Source organism: Lycorma delicatula, chromosome 7 (assembly GCF_047948215.1).
Source record: "Lycorma delicatula isolate Av1 chromosome 7, ASM4794821v1, whole genome shotgun sequence".
NCBI classification, from domain to species: domain Eukaryota; kingdom Metazoa; phylum Arthropoda; class Insecta; order Hemiptera; family Fulgoridae; genus Lycorma; species Lycorma delicatula.
This window is the reverse complement of record NC_134461.1, coordinates 10,954,305-10,976,298: the sequence shown is the minus strand read 5'-3', so window position 1 is coordinate 10,976,298 and position 21,994 is coordinate 10,954,305. Positions and strand designations below refer to the sequence as shown.

Here is a 21,994-nt window from a genome sequence, read left to right as displayed (position 1 = left end):
GTGGAGTGGAACGTGGTCCGGAGGGGAAGAAGTTTTTTGTGTTGGCAGTATCGAGAAGAAACGTTTACTTACTGTAATAAGGGATCGAATATTACCGGGAACAACAGTCATCTCAGATTGTTTTAAGTTGCTTAAAACAGTTGACTGTTTTAAGTCTTAATGATGAAGGTTTCAGGGGCCTTTGAGTGAACCACAGTGTAGAATTTGTATGCACGGAAGCTAGTGGAGAAGTAAGATTTTAGATGGGGAACAGCTATCCGTCTACACCCAGGGAATCGAGAGCCCTAATACGGTGGCATTGTATACCTGTGATGGGAAAAAAATCTGAACACTTCGAAGGTTATTTGGTAGAAAATTTGTTTAAAGAGAGCAGGTCATATCATCAGTTCGTGCATGATTTCCTCCTTTCTTTATCCTGTTTAGCCTCCGGCAACTACCGTTTAGATAATTCTTCAGAGGATGATATGTATGAGTGTAAATGAAGTGTAATCTTGTACATTCTCAGTTCGACCATTCCTGAGATGTGTGGTTAATTGAAACCCAACCACCAAAGAACACCGGTATCCACGAACTAGTCCGTGTAAAAATAACTGGCTTTACTAGGAGTTGAACGCTGTAACTCTCGACTTCGAAATCAGCTGATTTGGGAAGACGCGTTAACCACTAGGCCAACTCGGTGGGTGCATGATTTCCTCCTGGAAAGACGGAACTGTACAAACTGAAGATCTGAAGGCAAGTGAAACGTAACCTAATAGAACATTTTTTAATATTTTAAGTGCATTTTCTAATAATTTTTAATGTTTTAAGTGTTTTTTTCGTAGGATTGAAACTGGAGGGTCATCTCTAAAATTAAGCCAAAATTAATAACTTTTCAACCATTTGATTAACCATACTATTAATAGTAAAGCAAATGGAGTTCAGTAACTGAGCTACTTCGTTCTTGTGTCCAGAGCGATATGAAACATCTTACGTAAAGAACTGTTTCTGGTATGGCAAGGTAGGATAAGGCCAGTCAATATTGTATTGTAATTTTCAAACAAAAATAATTTTATTCAATATTTATATTCGTAGATTGTAAAAATAAACTTAATACTAATTTAATTGTTGAAAGCTGACAACTTTTTGTAATATTTTCTTCATAAAGAAAAATTCTTAATATATTTAAGCAATACATGGTTGTAATGATAAACGGTAATATTTTACGTCGGCAGTATTTTTTTTTAAGTAAACATTCTTCTATTTGGTAACGTAATTCAGTTAATACAGCCGAAACCAAGGTACGACCAAATACTACGCTATTTTTGTTGTCTATTTGCTTACAGTCAAAGAGTTTTATTTTTAGAATAAATTGTACGTTATTTGAATAGATCGTTATAAAGATTTGATTTTTAGAGCAATATTACTTTTTTGACCTTGCGGTTGGTTAAGTTGAACCACATGCTGAGATCAATCTGCCGTTCAAATCTTAACCGTAAGTATTAGCCGGTGGTAGTTTATTTTAAATAGATTTATGGTTATTCTGTATGTTACCTTAATTTTTATTTTGATATGTATTATTAAATCTGTAATACAATATGTAACAATTTTTATTTGTTCATGCACATTTCTGTTTGTATAAATGTTAATACGTGTATAAAAATGTTAATGTAATTAAAACCAATATCAGGCATTTGAGTTTTTGAATTGTTAAAAACGTGAATTGCAAAAAAATCTCCATTTTATTGTATTCTAGATGTAGACATAATTTTGTTATTTATTGAATTTTGGTTTCATTTATTACAAATCTAATCCCTTGGAGGACACGTTCAAGACTTAAAATATTTATGATTATTATTTACATGAAGAGTCATGTTTTTCTCATTCGTTGATTGAGGTGATCAAAAATTTTACATTATGTGGAGAGTTGATTTTTCATTGAGTTATGATAAATGCTTTAATATGTTGTTTGCCGTTACTGATATAGGTTTGGTTCTTTCTTACAAATAATTTTAATCTTTTCAAATTTGTAATCAACAAGGTCACAGATTGTTACATCTCATTCCATAGGTCTAATTTCATTGATTGGATAGGGTTTTATTTTATGAAAGTCTCTAATAAGATTTATTTTAATTAGAATACAATCAACCATTCTATATCAGCTTGTACAATATATCTTGAATTTTTCTTCTGTTTTGTTAACTGACGAGCCCAATTAACAAAACCCCTGGATCCATCAATTAACAAAATATGTAGGATTGTAATCAACCTTGTTTTTCAAATTGTGTTTACCTTTATAAAAAATAAAATTATTTGTGTCTTGGATTTTGTCTCCCATGGCATTTCTTCTTCAGGCCCCAAAATAATAACAGTTTAAGTATTGTAATATTAAAACTTTACTTTTTTAAAATGTGTACTACCTTCTTCTTTTTTTTTTTGTCTTCAGTCATTTGACTGGTTTGATGCAGCTCTCCAAGATTCCCTATCTAGTGCTAGTCGTTTCATTTCAGTATACCCTCTACATTCTACATCCCTAACAATTTATTTTACATATTCCAAACGTGGCCTGCCTACACAATTTTTTCCTTCTACCTGTCCTTCCAATATTAAAGCGACTATTCCAGGATGCCTTAGTATGTGGCCTATATAAGTCTGTCTCTTCTTTTAACTATATTTTTCCAAATGCTTCTTTCTTCATCTATTTGCCGCAATACCTCTTCATTTGTCACTTTATCCACCCATCTGATTTTTAACATTCTCCTATAGCACCACATTTCAAAAGCTTCTAATCTTTTCTTCTCAGATACTCCGATCGTCCAAGTTTCACGTCCATATAAAGCGACACTCCAAACATACACTTTCAAAAATCTTTTCCTGACATTTAAATTAATTTTTGATGTAAACAAATTATATTTCTTACTGAAGGCTCATTTAGCTTGTGCTATTTGGCATTTTATATTGCTCCTGCTTCGTCCATCTTTAGTAATTCTACTTCCCAAATAACAAAATTCTTCTACCTCCATAATCTTTTCTCTTCCTATTTTCACATTCAGTGGTCCATCTTTGTTATTTCTACAACATTTCATTACTTTTGTTTTGTTTTATTTTCATGCGATAGTTCTTGCGTAGGACTTCATCTATGCCGTTCATTGTTTCTTCTAAATCCTTGTAATTCTCGGCTAGAATTACTATATCATCAGCAAATCGTAGCATCTTTATCTTTTCACCTTGTACTGTTACTCCGAATCTAAATTGTTCTTTAACATCATTAACTGCTAGTTCCATGTAAAGATTAAAAAGTAACGGAGATAGGGAACATCCTTGTCGTACTCCCTTTCTTATTACGGCTTCTTTCTTATGTTCTTCAATTGTTACTGTTTGGTTCCTGTGCATGTTAGCAATTGTTCTTCTATCTCTGTATTTGAACCCTATTTTTTTAAAAATGCTGAACATTTTATTCCAGTCTACATTATCAAATGCCTTTTCTAGGTCTATAAACGCCAAGTATGTTGGTTTGTTTTTCTTTAATCTTCCTTCTACTATTAATCTGAGGCCTAAAATCGCTTCCCTTGTCCCTATACTTTTCCTGAAACCAAATTGGTCTTCTCCTAACACTTCTTCCACTCTCCTCTCAATTCTTTTATAGAATTCTAGTTAAGATTTTTGTTGCATGACTAGTTAAACTGATTGTTCTGTATTCTTCACATTTATCTGCCCCTGCTTTCTTTGGTATCATGACTATAACACTCTTTTTAAAGTCTGACGGAAATTCCCCTTTTTCATAAATATTACACACCAGTTTGTATAATTTTCAATCGCTTCCTCACCTGCACTGCGCAGTAATTCTACAGGTATTCCGTCTATTCCAGGAGCCTTTCTGCCATTTAAATCTTTTAATGCTCTCTTAAATTCAGATCTCAGTATTGTTTCTTCCATTTCATCCTCCTCAACTTCCTTTTCTTCCATATTCCACTTACTCTTCTTGTATAACACCATTTTCTAATTCATTTCCTCCGTATAACTCTATAATATATTCCACCCATCTATTGACTTTACCTTTCGTATTATATATTGGTGTACAATCTTTGTTTAACACATTATTAGATATTAATTTATGTACCCCAAAATTTTCCTTAACTTTCCTGTATGCTCCGTCTATTTTACCAATGTTAATTTCTCTTTCCACTTCTGAACACTTTTCTTTAATCCACTCTTCTTTCGCCAGTTTGCACTTCCTGTTTATAGCATTTCTTAATTGCCGATAGTTCCTTTTACTTTCTTCATCACTAACATTCTTATATTTTCTACGTTCATCCATCACCTGCAATATATCGCCTGAAACCCAAGGTTTTCTACTAGTTCTCTTTATTCCGCCTAAGTTCACTTCTGCTGATTTAAGCATTTCCTTTTTAATATTCTCCCATTCTTCTTCTACATTTTCTACCCTATCTTTTTTACTCAGACCTCTTGCTATGTCCTCCTGAAAAATCTTCTTTACCTCCTCTTCCTCAAGCTTCTCTAAATTCCACCGATTCATCTGACACCTTTTCTTCAGGTTTTTAAACTCCAATCTACATTTCATTATCACCAAATTATGGTCGCTATCAATGTCTGCTCCAGGGTAAGTTTTGCAGTCAAGGAGTTGATTTATAAATCTTTGCTTAACCATGATATAATCTATCTGATACCTTGCAGTATCGCCTGGCTTGTTCCAAGTGTATATTCTTCTATTATGATTTTTAAATTGGGTGTTGGCAATTACTAAATTATACTTCGTGCAAAACTCTATAAGTCGGTCCCCTCTTTCATTCCTTTTGCCCAGCCCGTATTCACCCACTATATTTCCTTCCTTGCCTTTTCCAATGCTTGCATTCCAATCTCCAACTATTATTAAATTTTCATCTCCTTTTACGTATTTAATTGCTTCATCAATCTCTTCGTATACACACTCTACCTCATCATCATCGTGGGTGCTTGTAGGCATATAGACGTTAACAATCGTTGTCGGTTTAGGTTTTGATTTTTTCTTTATTACCTTCAAAACATTAAAAATCATGTTGGAGAAAAATAGGCATCTTCATGCTCTGAACTTACCTCAATTAACAAAACCTAAACTATAATATAATATTCAGATCTTTCTTTTATTCTAAATGTGTTCCATAATAAGAAATTGTGTACATAATGTTGTTTTAAATATTTTGGGTTACTTGCTGCCAAAGAGTTGCACCCTCCCAAATGAACAAAGTTTGAACCACTGTTATATTTGAACTGCTTCTCTTTCAAAATTTGTTTGTAAAAAAAAAATTAAAATTGTGATTTTTAAGAATATTTTCAATCTGTATTGTTTTGTACAATGATAAATAAAAAAATCTCAATGAAGAGGAACTTTTTTAAAACCATATCTTCATTTAATTGAAGTTGCTTCTTGCCTTCAAACTTGAAAATAAAAATTAACCTGTTCTTTTTCAAAACTGACATTAGTTGACTTGTCAGTGGACTATTGTCAGGTAAAAATTTAACTGTATTGATAATGAATTGGCTCTCCTCATTACCCTTCAGTTATAAAAAACCATATGATTAGCATAAAATTAATATTTGATTTGAATTAATACTTAATTAGGTAAAATTAATATCTCTTATACTTTCATTAATATGATCTTTTCACATTTTAATGTCAAAAAAAAAACGTCAAACAAGTCCATTATATCAGTTAAGCTTTTCTTATCACATAATTAGTTTTAATTGGTTTTCCATGGGACATTTGTTTTAATCATAAATTATGATTAAAGTAAAACTTTTAACATGATATATTAAAAATATATTTATCACAGCTTATTTTTTTATTAGATATTTTTCCAATGAACTTTTCAGTAAGTTCATTTGTGTTTTCAATCTTATATAGTGTTATACATTTTTTCTGGGTACAATATTTACCACTTGAATGAAAGTGTATGTGATACCCAACCTGGGTGTAACTTTGTATTAGAAAACTATCATAAACTGCTGTTAGTTTAATGACTGAAAAGTAAGTAATGGTTTTCTACAGTTTTCTAGGTTGTTAATTCTCTATCTTAATTGTTTACTAATAGGGATATTATGTACTTTTATCTTGTGTCATGATGAGTATTATTAAAACATAATGTAAATATTTATTGATATTACATAACGATTGTGATAATTACAGTGATAAAATGATGTAGTACAACTGCTGATGTGTATTTAGTAATTATAGTTTAGTTTTGCTTGTGTTAATATTTTTATTGTTACCAAATTAAAATTACAGAAATGCGGGGTAAGTTGTCAATGTATTAGCAATTTTTTCCTCTATTTCTGTTGAAAGTGGAGTTTATGGGTGTTTTACTAGATAACAAATTCACCCAGGATAATCAAATAAATTTCAGTAGCAACAAAATCAAAGCTTTTCTATTTTGTTTTGAAGTGCGTTAATAAATCACTAAATCATTACCTCATTTAAAAATTCATTGACATAAAAATATTGTTTCTGTTAAAGATAATTTTTCAATTATATTTTAAACAAATTGGCGGGAATATTTGTTTAAATGGGTTTGGTAATTTATTAAAAATTACAATAAAAGAATAATAAAGGCCCTTTCTCCTGTTGAATTAAAAAAAAAAAAAACAGTAGTGTTGTGGTGATAGAGGAAGATATTGTTATTTTTTAAGAATAAGTGACTATAATTTTTAATAAAGATTGCATATTTATAATAAAAAAAAAAAAAATATTGGGCCAAATTATTCATACTTATGGGTTCTTAACGATCTGACAACTCATTTTAAATTATTTAGGGAGTATTAACATATGATATATTTCAAAAGGGATATACAGAAACATATTAAATACTTAATAATAATGACAAGCTTAGTGTTATATTAAAGAGTTTCAAAACATAACAGTACACTTAGATTTTGTTAAATGAAATCAATTAAAATGTAGTGAGTGAATAAGTAGTTTGTATAAACATTAATGTACAACTACAAACACGTGTTTATATGCAGCAGATTCTGGGTTAACAACTTTTTGTTTATTAACTATTTTAAGAAAATTCTATTTTTAGTTAAATCAACTCATTCCTAGTAGTCATACTCAATTATACTTACTCAGAAAATATGGTGCTGTTTTAGATTCTGATAAACAGAATTTTATTTTATTGGTAACAGAAATACTGTTGTTATAATTAATGGAAATTTGTCACACGATTAGCTATGTTACATCTACCTGAGAAAGAAATTTATTATCAATAAAAACAGCAACCTATTTTATGGGTTTTTGTGAAAGATAGGAATGTGTTAGTTTAACTGAAAGTAGAATTTTCTTAATAATGGTTAATAAAAAAAAAGTAGTAGTTTTGTTAATCCAGAAACTGCTCTCTCTGTGTGTGTGTGTGTGTGTGTGTGCGCGTGCATACTATTTATTTTCATAAAGGATTTGAACTGATTGATTGTATTTTCTTGCATGTATTATTGTTATAACATAAATAATATACTGTTGCATGTTTGTGGCTCGATCAGGATATTGAGAGATTGACAATTGTGTTTATAATTAGAATTTATTATTAAAGAACGTAAGTAAAACAAGAGACGCAATAAGAAACAATAATAAACAACTCACAATAATAAATGTCAATAATAAACAAATAATAATCGTTGTAATGTAACCGCAACAACAACAATAGTAATAATAATAACTGACCGTGATTACATACAAAACAGAATTTGAAGTAACTGTCTTATTCACAGGTAGATAAATAATGAAAATCAGAATTAAGCCCTATTTACAAAAGACATTAGTATGATCGCTAGTCTTAACACTTTTAAACACGCTTGTCTTGTATTAACAATATTACAATAGATAAATATAAAGTTCTTTTACTGCAAATATCTTGGCTGTTCACAAATAAAACTGCCCTAACAGTTTATGAATGAAATTTAGTACATATCTCTTTCACTTAGTCTTAACAGTAACTCACCAAACCGTTTCTTGTTTTTGTGTATTGGAATTACTTGTGATGTCACTTTAATCACGTTGAACTCATATAATAACTCCTCTATCACAGCATCCTCGCAGACTCGCATAATGTCTCGCTTAGAGTAATTCCAACCGGTCTTCCCCAGAGTATTTGCACTTTTATCTTCTTTACCTGCAAGGGCAGACCCCGGTTGAGTGCGAGAACAATCGACCGAGCAATTTCATTCCCGTGCATTCCTAACCTGGGTCCGGTAACTCTTCTCACACAACAGCATCTGTTTAGGCGTGTCAGAGGGCATTATTACAGAAGATGATTGTTAAACAGACCTGTTACCTTTACTGAAAGGGTTTCTTTTAGCCCCTTTCTGGATTCCTCCCATTATTAAATTTTCTACTACTACTTCTACTACTACTACTACTTTATTAGTAGTAATCGATTACTCAGGTCTATTATACCGATCTTGTTACAATACCAATATGAACTCCTCTAAGCAATATTTCTAAAATTATAGCTGAATAACGTATGCGTTAAAACCGGAAGAAGTATTTCATTTTATTAATTTAGATAAAATACTTAATTTTATTGAATTAATCAAATTTAATTGTTATAAATTTTATTAATTTATAACAATGTTTTTTTGTATGGAATTAAATTGCCTTCTGTTTTTGTCATTAGATATTTCTGAAAACTCAGTCATTTTCTTTTTACATAACAGTTACCATGTTGTGCAGTTTTTCAACATTTTTGAATAACAGCAGAATCATATGGAAGGATTGTTTTTTTTGTTCAGTGTAAATTGCATTATTGACCAGAAAATTTCTAAAATCGAAATGTTTTTTTAATTTTAAGATTTTGTTATCTATTTTTATCATATGATATTATATAATATCATCATAAGATTTTATATTTGTATGATATTTTAGTAATATAAATGAAGAAATGCTTCAATTTACAGACATTTTTTGACTTACTTTTTCCTTTCAACAGGCTTTTTTCAATTTGCAAAAAAATGCTTGCAAATAACTGCGGTGCAGAAATGTAATAACCGGGGAAGTAAAAAGATTTAAAGTTTGTGTATGATGCTGAAAAGTTGCTTTCTGTAAAATATTGTTGTGTTTTTATGTGTAAATGTAACTGTTTTCTTCAGAATGGCCATCAGTAGCTTTTGTTTACAGCAGAGGCGGATTTATTATATAATTAGATTTTATTCTAAACTAAAGCGAATTACACGCCCGTTAATTCGATCATCTTTGTCTGTTTTCTTTTGTTATAGTCTTATAAGAAAACTGAAAATGATCTTGAAATTTACATCGTAATAAGTAGATCAGCTACATCATCTAAATCTACATCGTAATAAGTAAGTTTTTAAGTATAATGCATCTCATAAGACGCATTATACTTAAAAAATGGAGAACGATGAAAAATAAAATTCTTGGAAATAATAATATTTTTGTTGAGTTTTTTACCGGGCTTATTCTCCTTAAAAATACTAAATGATGTATTTTGGAATGTGATGTAAGTTTTTGTGGAAACTATTTACCGGTATGGGGTTTATTCTAGGTGAAATGGATACCGGCTACTATTTTTAACGCTTCGAATCATAAGCTATTGTGTAATACCTTGTACCAGAAACCTAGGCCTTTTGGTGTATGTTGAAAAAATTATTACTATCTTCATTATAAACGTAAATTAATAATCTTAAATGCTTTGAATCATCACAATCTGTAATTTAATAATATAAAAAAATATAATTTAATTTTTTTTTTCTTTTTTCGACACCGTTAACTGTAGGACCACATACAATAATTAACTTCTGGCTGGCTAGTTTTTTAGCTCCAATACTCTCGCTGTGCCGCACCCGTCTTTCTTCTGACCGCTTTACGTTAGCGCATCCGTTTTTCTCCTTCTGCAGATCCTTTTGAATTCTATGATTTTTTCCTAAGCATCCTTCTGTCTTCTAAATCCGTCGCGTTTGTGTTTCCTACCCTTAGGTCTTCTTTAACTTTTGGAACCGTTTGTCGTTCGTCTTATCGCCATTACGTTATCAAAGATTCTCTTCGTAAGCTCGTTTGAATCTATTCTTGTCGATGTTCGTAGAACGTCAGTCTTTACTTAATTATCGCTTCCGTGATTCTATCTAACTCCCGTAAAGTTCTTCGTTCTTCCGTATTTTCCGACCGTTGTTAGTTTTTCTGAGGCCTATATTTTCCTTAGCGTCTTTCTTTTACCGAGTTCCAATTTATCTATTTAACCTCGGTTTGGAGCTACGCGTTCTTCTGTGTATAAAACCGGTCGGATTACCGTTATATAGTGCCTGATCATCTTGCCCGTCCTTGAGATACATTTCTTATTGTACACGTCCTTCGTTAGGCCGTAGGATTTTAAAATCTTAATGATCTTGATGTTTGCTTCCATGTTCGTTCCGTTTAGTCGGATTTAGCTTCATCATCCGAGTACCTAAATTTACTCGTCTTAATTTTCCGAGCTTTGCCCGTAACAATTTTGGTGTAGTTTATTAATGCTCATCGTATGTTTTTTCTGTGGAAATCTGTAAGCCTGCCTTTTTGGCAATTTTGTCTAGAAAATTTAGTTCAGCTGTTTCTATATTTTCTGCCAAGAAAGCGAGATCAGCAAAGGATTCAAAGCGATTATCTGTAAAGGCCAGACAATCGATGTTCAGATTCTCCCTCGCATATTCCAATTTGATTTGCTTCAGGCCTTTATCTCGGCAAGATTTCCTCCGTTCTCTTATGATCTTTCCTCCCTGACTCCTGTTTTGATTCCAAAACGATGAGATATTTCCCTTTTAAGTTTAATCTTGGACTTGTGTGTCTGTGCGAGTTTGCATGTTGAGGTTTATTTATTGTTTTATATATATATATATATATATATATATATACTAGCTGCATGGCGTGCCTATGGCACGCCTCCGCAGCTAGGCGCTCCGGGCGGGTTGCCCTGGCGGGCGGTATCTCGGAATGGGATTATTAGGTGTCCAAAATTGATAAATTGATTACCTCTGGTGTAAAAATACTTTTCGAACGATTAAAATTGATATAACGATAGTTAAATTAGAAATTTAACTCTAGAAATTGATATTAACGAATCGGGATTTTCCGCTAGCGATCGGTATATTCCGGTGCCTACTTTTTGGTTGTAGTTCATTATTTTTGAAGAAAAATAATCACATAAATAAATAAAAAATACGTAAAAAAATTGTTAAAACATCACTCTCAAATTAAACGCACCAAAAGGTAAAAAATAATTTTAGGACGGTATCTCAGAATGGACATGACAACAAGCTTTGATGGTAATATGTAAGATTATTTTAAAGTCTTAACTTCAAATTAAAAATTTGATGTTTTTGCCAATTTTTTTTCATGCGTGTTTGCACCCCACTCTTAAGGCCATTCATCACGCATAAGAAAAAAATGAGCAAAAACATAAAATTTTTAATTTGAAGCTAAGACTATCTTATATATCACCATCAAAGCTTGTTGTCAAATCCATTCTGAGATACCGTCCTAAAATAATTTTTTATATTTTAGTGCTTTTAATTTAACGGTGGTGTTTTAAAATTTATTTTTATATATTTATTATTTTCTACTTTTAGTGTATTTAATATAAGAACGGTTGTTAAAAAGTTTTGTTTCATTTATTGTTTATTTTCTACTTTTGGTCATCAAGGATGGGGATCGAAAAAAACTTTTCAGAGCGCTAGGACCGACTGTTATCGAGATATTTGCGACTTTCGTCCGAAAATTCGGATCCGGCTAAAAAGTACTATATTTTCCCAAAACTTCGATTTATATATATATATATATATATATATATATATATATATATACATGTGTTTTGTGTGTGTGTGCGCACATGCGTATGTTTTTTGTTTTCAAACAAATTAATTTGAGGCAATAATAAAATTATTTAAATTTCAGGTTGTTTTGGTGGATTTATTGTTATCACTATTTATTGTAAGTAGTTGTAGTAATAGTAATAGATAATTTAAAAATGTTAAGCAATTTTTATACATTAAAAAAAGAATGAATCTTATTTTTTTATTGAATCTGTCGTGGAACTTCATTTTGTTATTTAATTGTGTGCTTTGAGTTTATAAGCCCGTCATATAGTTTAATCATAAAATACATTAAAATAAAAAAAAATACAAACGGTAACACACTTGCTACTGCACATATCTGTAGTCTGGAAGAAGAGGGCGCTATGTCACAAAAAGCAAATTTTACAGGGGAGCCAAATGAAAGTTACCGTTTTCTCTCTTTTGTTTTTCACTGAATTAATTTCTTCACTTTATCGTAATTTTTATACTACTTTGTCACTTTAAGTAACCGTAACCCGTATTTTGGATGTAATTTTTTACTCGCTTTTTAAGATACCGGACATAGTGCTTTTTTCTTCTAAAGGAAAATTAATATTCGCTATAAAATCTACATTTACAATAAGCACTATGTTCTACGCCAACATACACGTAGGTACATTAAAATAAATTTTTACTGTGGAAAGGCCGATTTTATTTCTTTAATGTATAAAATTATTAAGATGTACAATGTAATAATACAATACGATAATAAAACAGATAATATTATTTTATACAAATGATAAAAAATTTTACTAACATTTACAAAATAAGTCTCAAAAATTGAACGATTAGAGCAGAGGGATTCAATAACGCCATGGACAGCATCAGCTTCCATGTGTGTGTGTCCCTTTAACAGAAATCTTTGATTGATTGCTTTCACCTGTTGGTATTTGTGCAAAATCCAGAAAAAACTAACAATAACACTAATATTTTTATTTTTTTCATAGCAGTTACTTTTTATTTTATTTTTACTTTTTATTTTTATTTTGTTCACTCCACAAAATTATTTCATTAATAGTGAAATTCCTATTAGGAATTACTTCATTATACAGGAGGCTATTTCACATCCTCCACGTCTTGCTTTAGTTTCATCCCACATAACACAACTTGCTGAATCATCAGAAGAATCATGAATTGTATTGTTGAAGGTCTACAACTTTCGTTTATAAAAACTTGGAGTACTGGTGCATAAGGGTGTCGGGAGACACTTTTGAAGATCACCAGTAACAATTTTAAAGTATTTGTTATTTTTTGAAGCTGCTGTGTCAGTTTTTTTTCAGAGAATGTAGATTTTCTGCTTCTGTGAGATGATTTTCATGATCGCTTTTTATTTTGTCTCTGTCTTCTTGAGAAGTAACACTTTTCAATTGAGCTGTAAAATAATCGCAAGTGTCAGTTCCGGGAGGTTTAAATGATAGGTTAAATTTTTTCTTATTGAAAACATCTGCATACAACCAATATTCATTTCATTTTTTCTATATTATTTTCTTTGCAGTATTCCAAATACATTCTGTGCATTTGGGCAATAGAAAGTCCTGGCTCTAGAAACCTTTTTCTTGTTCGTTCTCTACAATAATGACTTTCCTATGAGGGAAAACTTGCAATATGCTTACATACCAAGTCAATAGCTTCTTGCGGAGTCTTATTTTCTGGACTGTTCTTCCCTCGAAAGTCGGGTTCCACAATAGCCCCTTCTTTTCATTTATTATGTGCGTTTATTACAACTCTATTTGAAATACAAAGTGTATTCAAAAACATTACGTTACAAACTTTACTTTTTTCATCATTTATCACAAAATTGTAAATGAAAGTATTAGTTTTTGATTTACTGCCATCTCTCTCCCGTGATCTTGCCATAAGTTTTCTTTCCACACACGAAACTACAAACTGTCGTTTAACATTGACATCTTTGCTCTCATCCCAGCATTGATTAAATATAGCCGTCCTCATATTTTCAGTTATTTTCTCATAGCACTTAAACTTACAAGCACATGGTGGTTTCAGAGTTCTTGCTGAGATTTTCTTGCCTTTCTTGTTAACATACGCTTTACCGGCTGCGTGCAGATTCTTTTGCTTATTATCCAACTGTTCCTGTATGTTCCTTTGGCGTTTCCTTCCTATCTGTTGAATTTTTGTCCTGTTTAAAACATTCCTTCTAATGACGCTGATTATGACTTCATCATCACTATCTGAATCTTCTTCATACGTTTTGTCTTGGTCTGTGTCATCTGCTTCGCTGCTGCTTAAGTACAAGTCATTTTTTAGTAGGGCTGCCTCAGAAATTTGCTGACAAGGTGCTGAAATGTCATTGTCTGTAGAATAGCAGGCTTGATTGTAGCTGACATTATTACCTAAGTCGGGCAGAAATGAATTATGTTTGTTTGGAATAGAGGTCTCCGGTACACAGCAATCACTATTTTCTGCCCCTTCAACTGTAATTGAAAAAAACCTCAAACTGTAACTGCATTGTATACTACTAAATAAAATAATGTTATTGCACATAAACAAATAGTTAATGGTGAGAACAAGAAATTTTGGAAAAAAGTCCAGGATTTTACTTAACAATATTTTGTTACATTTCACTGGAGAAATACAAATAAATACGGTGCAAAAATTAAATCAACACGTAGCAATAACTGCAATCAAAAACGTATAAATTGTATAAGGCTTTAAATGAAATAAAAAAGACGTGCATACCTCACAGATGGAGATAAAACACATTGCCTAATTTGTGTTCATTCAAGTAAAAACAATCTTATTTTTTCTAACATGCTGCAACCTTATTTCGTATAAGCAAGATTTTAAAACCTTAGGTAAAAAACAAATTTTGATAATGACAAATTAAAGTAAATCATTGACAGAAATATGAAAAAAATAATAATTTACATTGTATAATTTCATCTTCGTGACTGTGGTCTTGCAGAAAAACAAAATTTCAAACCATAATAAAAATAATAAAATTACTGGTTAGAAAATTAAAAAAAAATGTTAACTGTAAATTAATGTTATAAAAATCAATAAATTATTTGATCATAGGTCCATTTAAAGAGAAATATTAGTTGCCCACCATTTTTGCTATCTGACCCTCCAAGAGTCTCTATATTTTAATTTATTACTGGTAGTTTCTAATACAATGATATTTTTTTGTATTCACTCATTTAAAAATTTGCACTTACCTTGGTTTATTTTATTGTTTTGCGTCAATACAAGATTCAGCATAATTTTGCCGCTTGATGTTTTAACGATTTCTTCATTAGAACTCATTTTTGATTATAATAATATTATAATACCCGTAAATTAAAAACAAAATGATTATAAACTGTCAATCCACTTACTTATTACGTTAAAAAATATTAAATACACATCACAAAACCTTTTAAAATACTAATTTTTATAAAGCCAAAAGAATCTCTAGAATAAACTACACAATAACATTACACTGATTACTACTCGATACTGGAGTAAAAATGAAACAAGACAAGAGTTTTGATGGATACGTTACAACAGGTCTGCGTGCAATAGGTAGTCAGAGGTTTTATTATGCACAGCGGAAAAAGGCATTATCTGGATATGGTGTTTATAAAAATAATTGAAGTTTAGAAGAGAAGAGCACTATCTTAACATGGTGCTTGCATACAAGTAAAAGTATAGAAAGAAACAGTTACATAGTGCCTTTGTCTTCTGTGTTAAGATGTGACTTAGTGCCTTTTAAAAATAGCTAAAATGCTTATTATTAAACTTGGGAAATAGTGCTTGGGAAATTTTTAAGTAAGATGGTGTCAAAACCTCAATTTCGAAAAATTTGGACATAGTGTGCCCTTTTCTTCCGGGCTACAGATATTTATTCCATGATCAAGCTGTTATGCCGACTGCTGAAAATGTCAGAATTATTAGTCGCTAAAAATGTTAAAAGTAGGGATTCTCAAATTTGGTGGTTTATGGGAAACATTTCACTAAACTTGCCTTTAGCCATTTGGAGTTTTATTTCACATACAATTAGTTTCCATTATATTATTTTCTGAGATTTTTAAGGTATTGTGGAAACTATCAGGTTGTAAAGAAATGCAATGTATAGTCTACCTAGGATTAAACATTGTTGCAATGGGTATGCCAAATGATAATTGTTATGCTGTCTTACTTGGACCGCTGTTGTAGTGGTTGTGACAAGATCAGATTAAACCAGATATATTTTGTTTATTTTAAGATTACACTGATTCAGAAAGGCACTTGTAAAATGTTGATGTCATCACTGTAGCATGTAAAGAACTTCTTGTGCAGATCTACGTACCAGGTAGTAGCATGTGTGGAGTTCTGGTTTTCTGTTTCAAACTTTTCTGTTCACCTGTTATCCATTTAGCATATTTTTTTTTGTTATAGAGGAACACTATATGATTTCTACTTCATTATCTGAGCATTGGTTTGAGTAAACATTTAAAAAAAATGTTTTGTTGTACCATTTTATTAAAAATAGATTCTTAATCTATTAAGAAAACTATAAATTTGTAAATAACACATGCTCTGGATTCTTAAAAAAACTGTGCATTATTGACAGGAGAAATCAAATTTAATATTTTTTCATCACAGTAAAATAATATAATAATTCATTCATTGAAATAATATACAGATTTTCGTATAATCTATGTAATAATTATTAATGCAGTTTACTGCTGTGCAATTTACAACGCATATTGTTTCTTTAATTTTACTTATCTGTTTAATGTAAAGTGTGGTTAGTAATTATTGTTTCAGGCAACTGTATTATAAAAATTTATATACTGTAAGTACAATTTTACCAACCGCAGTTGAAATTATTCAAGAAACATTTTACGTGGTAATAATATATCTTCTGGTCGAACTGTTGTGAACCTTGAAGTATAAAACTGATTTTCTCTCGTTTCCCAGCAGCTATCCACTGTCAACTCGCCCTTTCACTTTTTCAGACAACTCTCCTACCATATACTATCACTGCTGAAATTTATGAACTACTTATTACTATTATCCCAAAAAACTAATGCTTAATTTTTTATTAAAAAGTAAGTATTTAAAGAAGCAATAAATTCAATCAATAAAAATGGAAAAATATTAGAATTTTCAAGCATGGGACTGCAAATGAAGAAGTTTTTTTTGGGGAATATTACAATGGAAATATTTCAGTTTACTGCATTTTAATATTATGTTTCTTTATATTTAAATTTTTGTACTATTTATGTAGATTATCATATTTGATTACATAGATTTGTTTTAGGATTTTGAATATGTACTCATAATTATCATGATTGTATGTTGAAATAAGATACATTTTGATTATTAATGTTTATTTGTAATAAAGGTATTAATGTTGTAATTAACTTAAAAAATAATAGAAAATTCACAGCTTTTAAAAAGAATATAATTACAGAATATAAATATATCAAAAACATGGGATTGAGGCAGTCTGTTGTATCAAGAGGATTTACATACATATGCAAATTTAAGTATGTGAAAAATTAAGAGCTACTGTTGAATAACACAACAAACAAAGAAATTTTCTTGAATTTTCTATCACAAAAAGCAACCGATAAAAACCTGTTTTCAAGGTACACAGAAAACCAATGATAGACATTTTTATTCTCAATAACTCAAATCGTCCAACTACATGTAAAGTATCCGCTTTTAGAAGTACTTTTCAGTGACTTCTAATTTTTCCCATGTCACCCAAATATCATGCAGAAGAACTTAACATTATAAAATTCTTAGTGCACATAAACAGATGCAGTTGTAACTGTCTTAATTCTATACAAAAGAATAAAAACAAAGACCTTATTTAAAAAAAGTTAGAAAATTTCTTCTAAAAACGTTACAAAATATGGGTTTTCATGGCATAATGTTGTAAGTTTTTGGTAGTTATTTAAAAAATAGTTCCCAAATCCTTAACTTAAATGGAAAAACATGCGAAAAACTGGATTTGTCTTAGGGTATGATTCTCTCACTATTTTTATTCTTAATCTATATAAATGGTTTACTAAAACTAGGTATTGTCGATTGTAATATTATTTCTTTGGCCGATGATACCGCCACTAATATTTATTGGTTCTTCGTGGGAAGATGTAACATGTTTGGCCAAATGTTTTCATGTTGGATATGCTTGCCTATGTCCCTCTCTAGAAAAAATAAATAAAGTATTTTGGCATTCTTATGGAGTCAAGCTTAAAATGGAATACTCGTATTACTAATATGTATCACAGGTTAAAGTTATTTTCATAAGTTTTACTGACTGGTGTATTAAGCCTATGGAGGATTAATGTTCCAATATGGAATCAGGGTATGAAGCGAAGCACTATACACCCGCTTTAATAAGTATAAGAGTTGCACTCAATAGGCCTAGACATTACCAAAGTAATAAACTTTTTGGTGAATTCAGAGTTTTGGCTGTTAGATAATTATACATAAAAAAAATCTAATAATATGTAAAAATAAAACCTTTACCCCCATATATTTCACCATAAAATCTACTTTTATGTTGCAGTTATGTTGCTTCCCAAAAATAACTCCTCAACACTTGAAAAAAATTAATAAATTTGGTTCCAAATGATTTTATCACTAATAAAAATCACTAAATCATTAATTACACAAATAGATAAATGGATTATGTTTGGAAATATTTTTTTTTTTATCTATTAATGGAACTTACTTTCTCAAAATTTATTTTCACTTTAAGCAATCAATCCCAGGTTAAATCATTAATCATTGAAATATCAATGTATCAATTCATACGTTTTGTGTCTTCTTTCGTAACTGTTACTTGTTGCTAGTATTCAAAACTTATGTTTTGTATACAATGCCTAAATATTTGATAAAATACATTTTTTTTTTATTTATCATTTGAATTTTGATAATAAATGTGATAAGGATAAAATGTATGGTGACAAAAAATAAATTGAATTGAATAGAGATAAATAAAACAAAATGTTATATCAAACAAACATTCATAAACAGAGTCAAAGGAAATAAAATCTGGATATAATCCAGATTTCTCTTGAGAAGAGGAAATAAAACAAACATTACACGCAGAATACAATTACCAAAATGCATTGATCCTTGAATATGAACTGAACCGCTTTGACTGCACATTGTTCTGCAATGGTGAACTGCCTGCCCTGGAACTTCTAACAAAGCTGCAAGAATACTTCAAAGCCCTTGATTGCAATAGAGTTAATGTTTGCCGAATATTAAACATTTATCTTCCAACATTGACAACAATCTTGGTACTTGTCGACTAAAAAGGATGACATCTTATAGTCGAACATTGTGAGATGTATATTGGTAAAAATCTCAAATAATAGTACATTAAATGAATAAACACATTTGAAATCTGCCGCACTTTTGACCAAAATGTTAAGTATTTTTTTTTTCTTCAGTCATTTGATTGGTTTGATGCAGCTCTCCAAGATTCCCTATCTAGTCCCAGTCATTTCATTTCGGTATACCCCCTACATCCTACATCCCTAACAATTTGTTTTACATATTCCAAACGTTGCCTGCCTGCACAATTTTTCCCACGTACATGTTCCTCCAATATTAAAGTAACTATTCCAGGATGCCGTAATATGTGAAGTCTGAAGCATTTTTCCAAATGCATCTTTCTTCATCAATTTGCCACAACACCTGTTCATTTGTCTCTTTATCCACCCACCTGGTTTTTAACATTCTCCTGTAGCACCAAATTACAAAAGCTTCTAATCTTTTCTTCTTGGGTACTCCGATCGCCCAAGTTTCACTTCCATATAAAGCTACGCTCCAAACAAATACTTTCAAAAATCTTTTCCTGACATTTAAATTAATTTTTGTTGTAAGCAAATTATATTTCTGACTGAAAGCTTGTTTCACTTTAGCTATTCAACATTTTTTGCTCCTGCTTCGTCCATCTTTAGTGATTCTACTTTGCAAATAACAAAATTCTTCTACCTCCATAATCATTTTTCTTCCTATTTGTATATTCAGTGGTCCATGTACATTATTTCTTCATTTCATTACTTCTGTTTTGTCCTTGTTTATTTTCATGTAGTAGTACTTGTGTAGGACTTCATCCATGCTTTTCATTATTTCTTCTAAATCTTTTTTACTCTCAGCTATAATTATTATATCATCAGCAAATCATAGCATTATTTTTTCACCTCGCACTGTTACTCCGCATCTAAACTGTTCTTTAACATCATTAACTTTTATGTAAAGATTAAAAAGTAATGGGGATAGGGAACATCCTTGTCTGAGTGCTAAAATTTCTTCCTACACTTTTTCTGAAATCACATTGGTCTTCTAACACTTCTTACACTCTCCTCTCAATTTTTCTGTACAAAACTGTAGTTAAAATGTTTGTTGCGTGAATAATTAAGCTAATTGTTTTGTATTCTTCACGTTTATCTACTCCTACTTTCTTTTGTGTCATGACAATAACACTCTTTGAAGTTTGATGGAACTTCCTCTTTTTCATAAATATTAGACAACAGGAGGTATAATCTATCTATCGCTTGCACTGTGCAGTAATTTTGCAGGTATCCTCTCTATCTCAGGAGCCTTTCTGCCATTCAAATCTTTTAATACTCTTTTAAATTCAGATCTCAGTATTGTATATCTCTTTTCATCCTCTTGGACTTCTTCCTCTATAACACCAGTTTCTAATTCATTTCCTCCATATAACTCTTCAATATATCCCACCCATCTATCGACCTTTTCTTTCATATTATAAACGGGTGTACCATCTTTGTTTAACACATTATTAGATTGTAATTTATGTACACAAGATTCTCCTTAACTTTACTGTATGTTTCGTCTATTTTACCAATGATCATTTGTCTTTCCACTTCTGAACACTTTTCTTTAATCCACTCTTCTTTTGATAATCTGCACTTCCTGTTTATAGTATTTTTTAATTGTTGTTAGTTCCTTTTAACTTCATCACTAGCATTCTTATACTTTCTACATTCATCCATCAGCTGCCATATATCCTCTGGTATCCAAGGTTTTCTACCAGTTCTTTTTGTTTTGCCTAAGTTTGCTTTTGCTGATTTAAGGATTTCCTTTTTAACATTCCTTTATTCTTCTTCTATATTTTCTACCTTATCTTTAATACTCAGGTAAGAGTGATTGAAGCTACTTTGATGTTTTTAAAAAGCATTGGTTTTATAAAATTTGGTTTTTTTTGTTTAAATGATTTTATCACTGACCGACATAGAAAGGTATATAAACAGATGATACTGAAGTATATAATAAGGAATTAATTATTTAGTAACACTGGTAATAATACTGATATACTTTAGTGCTGTTTAATTGGAGTTTACAAATTTTGTACTGACACAATAGTTATTGAATAGATAAGTTAGATCTGATAAGGAGGAGGTGTGTACCTTAATGAAAAATTTGAGAAGATTGTTTAAGTAGTCTTAATAATGTGGAATGTAATGTAATAATAAGTCTCTGTTGTTAATATTTTATATTATTTGTTATTTATAAAACCCAAGATTGCTAAAGAATTTTGAATCGCTAAACTTTGAAAATTTCAGGTTTTTATCTGGGAGGTATACGTAAGTTTGTAAATACAATGGTGTCTGAAGGTTTAGCAGGTGTTCCTGAAGTTGATATCGATCCTGAAGGAACTTTTAAATATATTCTTATTAAGATATCACAAGGTGCTGATGATGGAGATCCTTCAAAGATGATTGTCAGAGGCAACAAGCGTGGACCTTATCATTGTCAGTATTAATTTTCATTTTTTATTTTGTTTAATGAAGATTTCTTTTTTTTTATCATTATAGCACTTTTTTTACCTATTTAGTTTTATTGCATTAAATTGAATTAATATTTGTTTTGGTTGTAGACAAAATGGACATTAATAAGGTTCTTTGAACCTCTCATTCATTAATCGGATGGCACTTCAGATCTTTTTTTTTTCTTAAGTAAGAGTGTTAAAAATTTTTTATTTTATTTTAGTATTTATGTTTACTATTTTGTGGGTTAGAAGAGGATAAGAGCTTCCCATAAAATGATCCCATATCTAAATTCCTGAGATAAACTGCTGTATTTGATTATTTGGTATTTTTCTAGCAGTTTTTCGCTAAGTATTTATATCACATATCATTATACAATGTAAGTCATTGACGTATTTTTACAATTTGTT

General features: G+C 30.5%; 1 protein-coding gene across 4 annotated transcripts; it reads left to right on the top strand.

Annotated features, from left to right (window-relative positions):
• The first annotated feature begins 1,226 nt into the window (after nucleotides 1–1,226).
• LOC142327586 (14 kDa phosphohistidine phosphatase-like) lies at nucleotides 1,227–21,595 on the top strand. Of its 4 annotated transcripts, none has more exons than XM_075370761.1 (3): nucleotides 1,227–1,471; nucleotides 11,903–11,938; nucleotides 21,381–21,595. In XM_075370761.1, the coding sequence occupies exons 1-3, from the start codon at nucleotides 1,438–1,440 to the stop codon at nucleotides 21,578–21,580; spliced, it is 270 nt and encodes an 89-aa protein (XP_075226876.1). In that variant the 5' UTR covers nucleotides 1,227–1,437; the 3' UTR covers nucleotides 21,581–21,595. The 4 variants fall into 4 exon arrangements, 3 of the variants coding, with proteins under 3 accessions (XP_075226876.1, XP_075226878.1, XP_075226877.1); XR_012757019.1 differs by having other exon boundaries at nucleotides 1,236–1,277; nucleotides 21,381–21,570; XM_075370762.1 differs by lacking the exon at nucleotides 1,227–1,471 and adding an exon at nucleotides 6,207–6,268.
• Nucleotides 21,596–21,994: the final 399 nt, after the last annotated feature.

Coding starts and splice junctions, on each gene's coding strand:
- LOC142327586 (XM_075370761.1), top strand. CDS start 1,438: ATGCTGAGATCAATCTGCCGTTCAAATCTTAACC. Junction 1,472..11,902: donor CTGCCGTTCAAATCTTAACC/GTAAGTATTAGC, acceptor TTTAAATTTCAG/GTTGTTTTGGTGGATTTATT. Junction 11,939..21,380: donor TATTGTTATCACTATTTATT/GTAAGTAGTTGT, acceptor TGAAAATTTCAG/GTTTTTATCTGGGAGGTATA.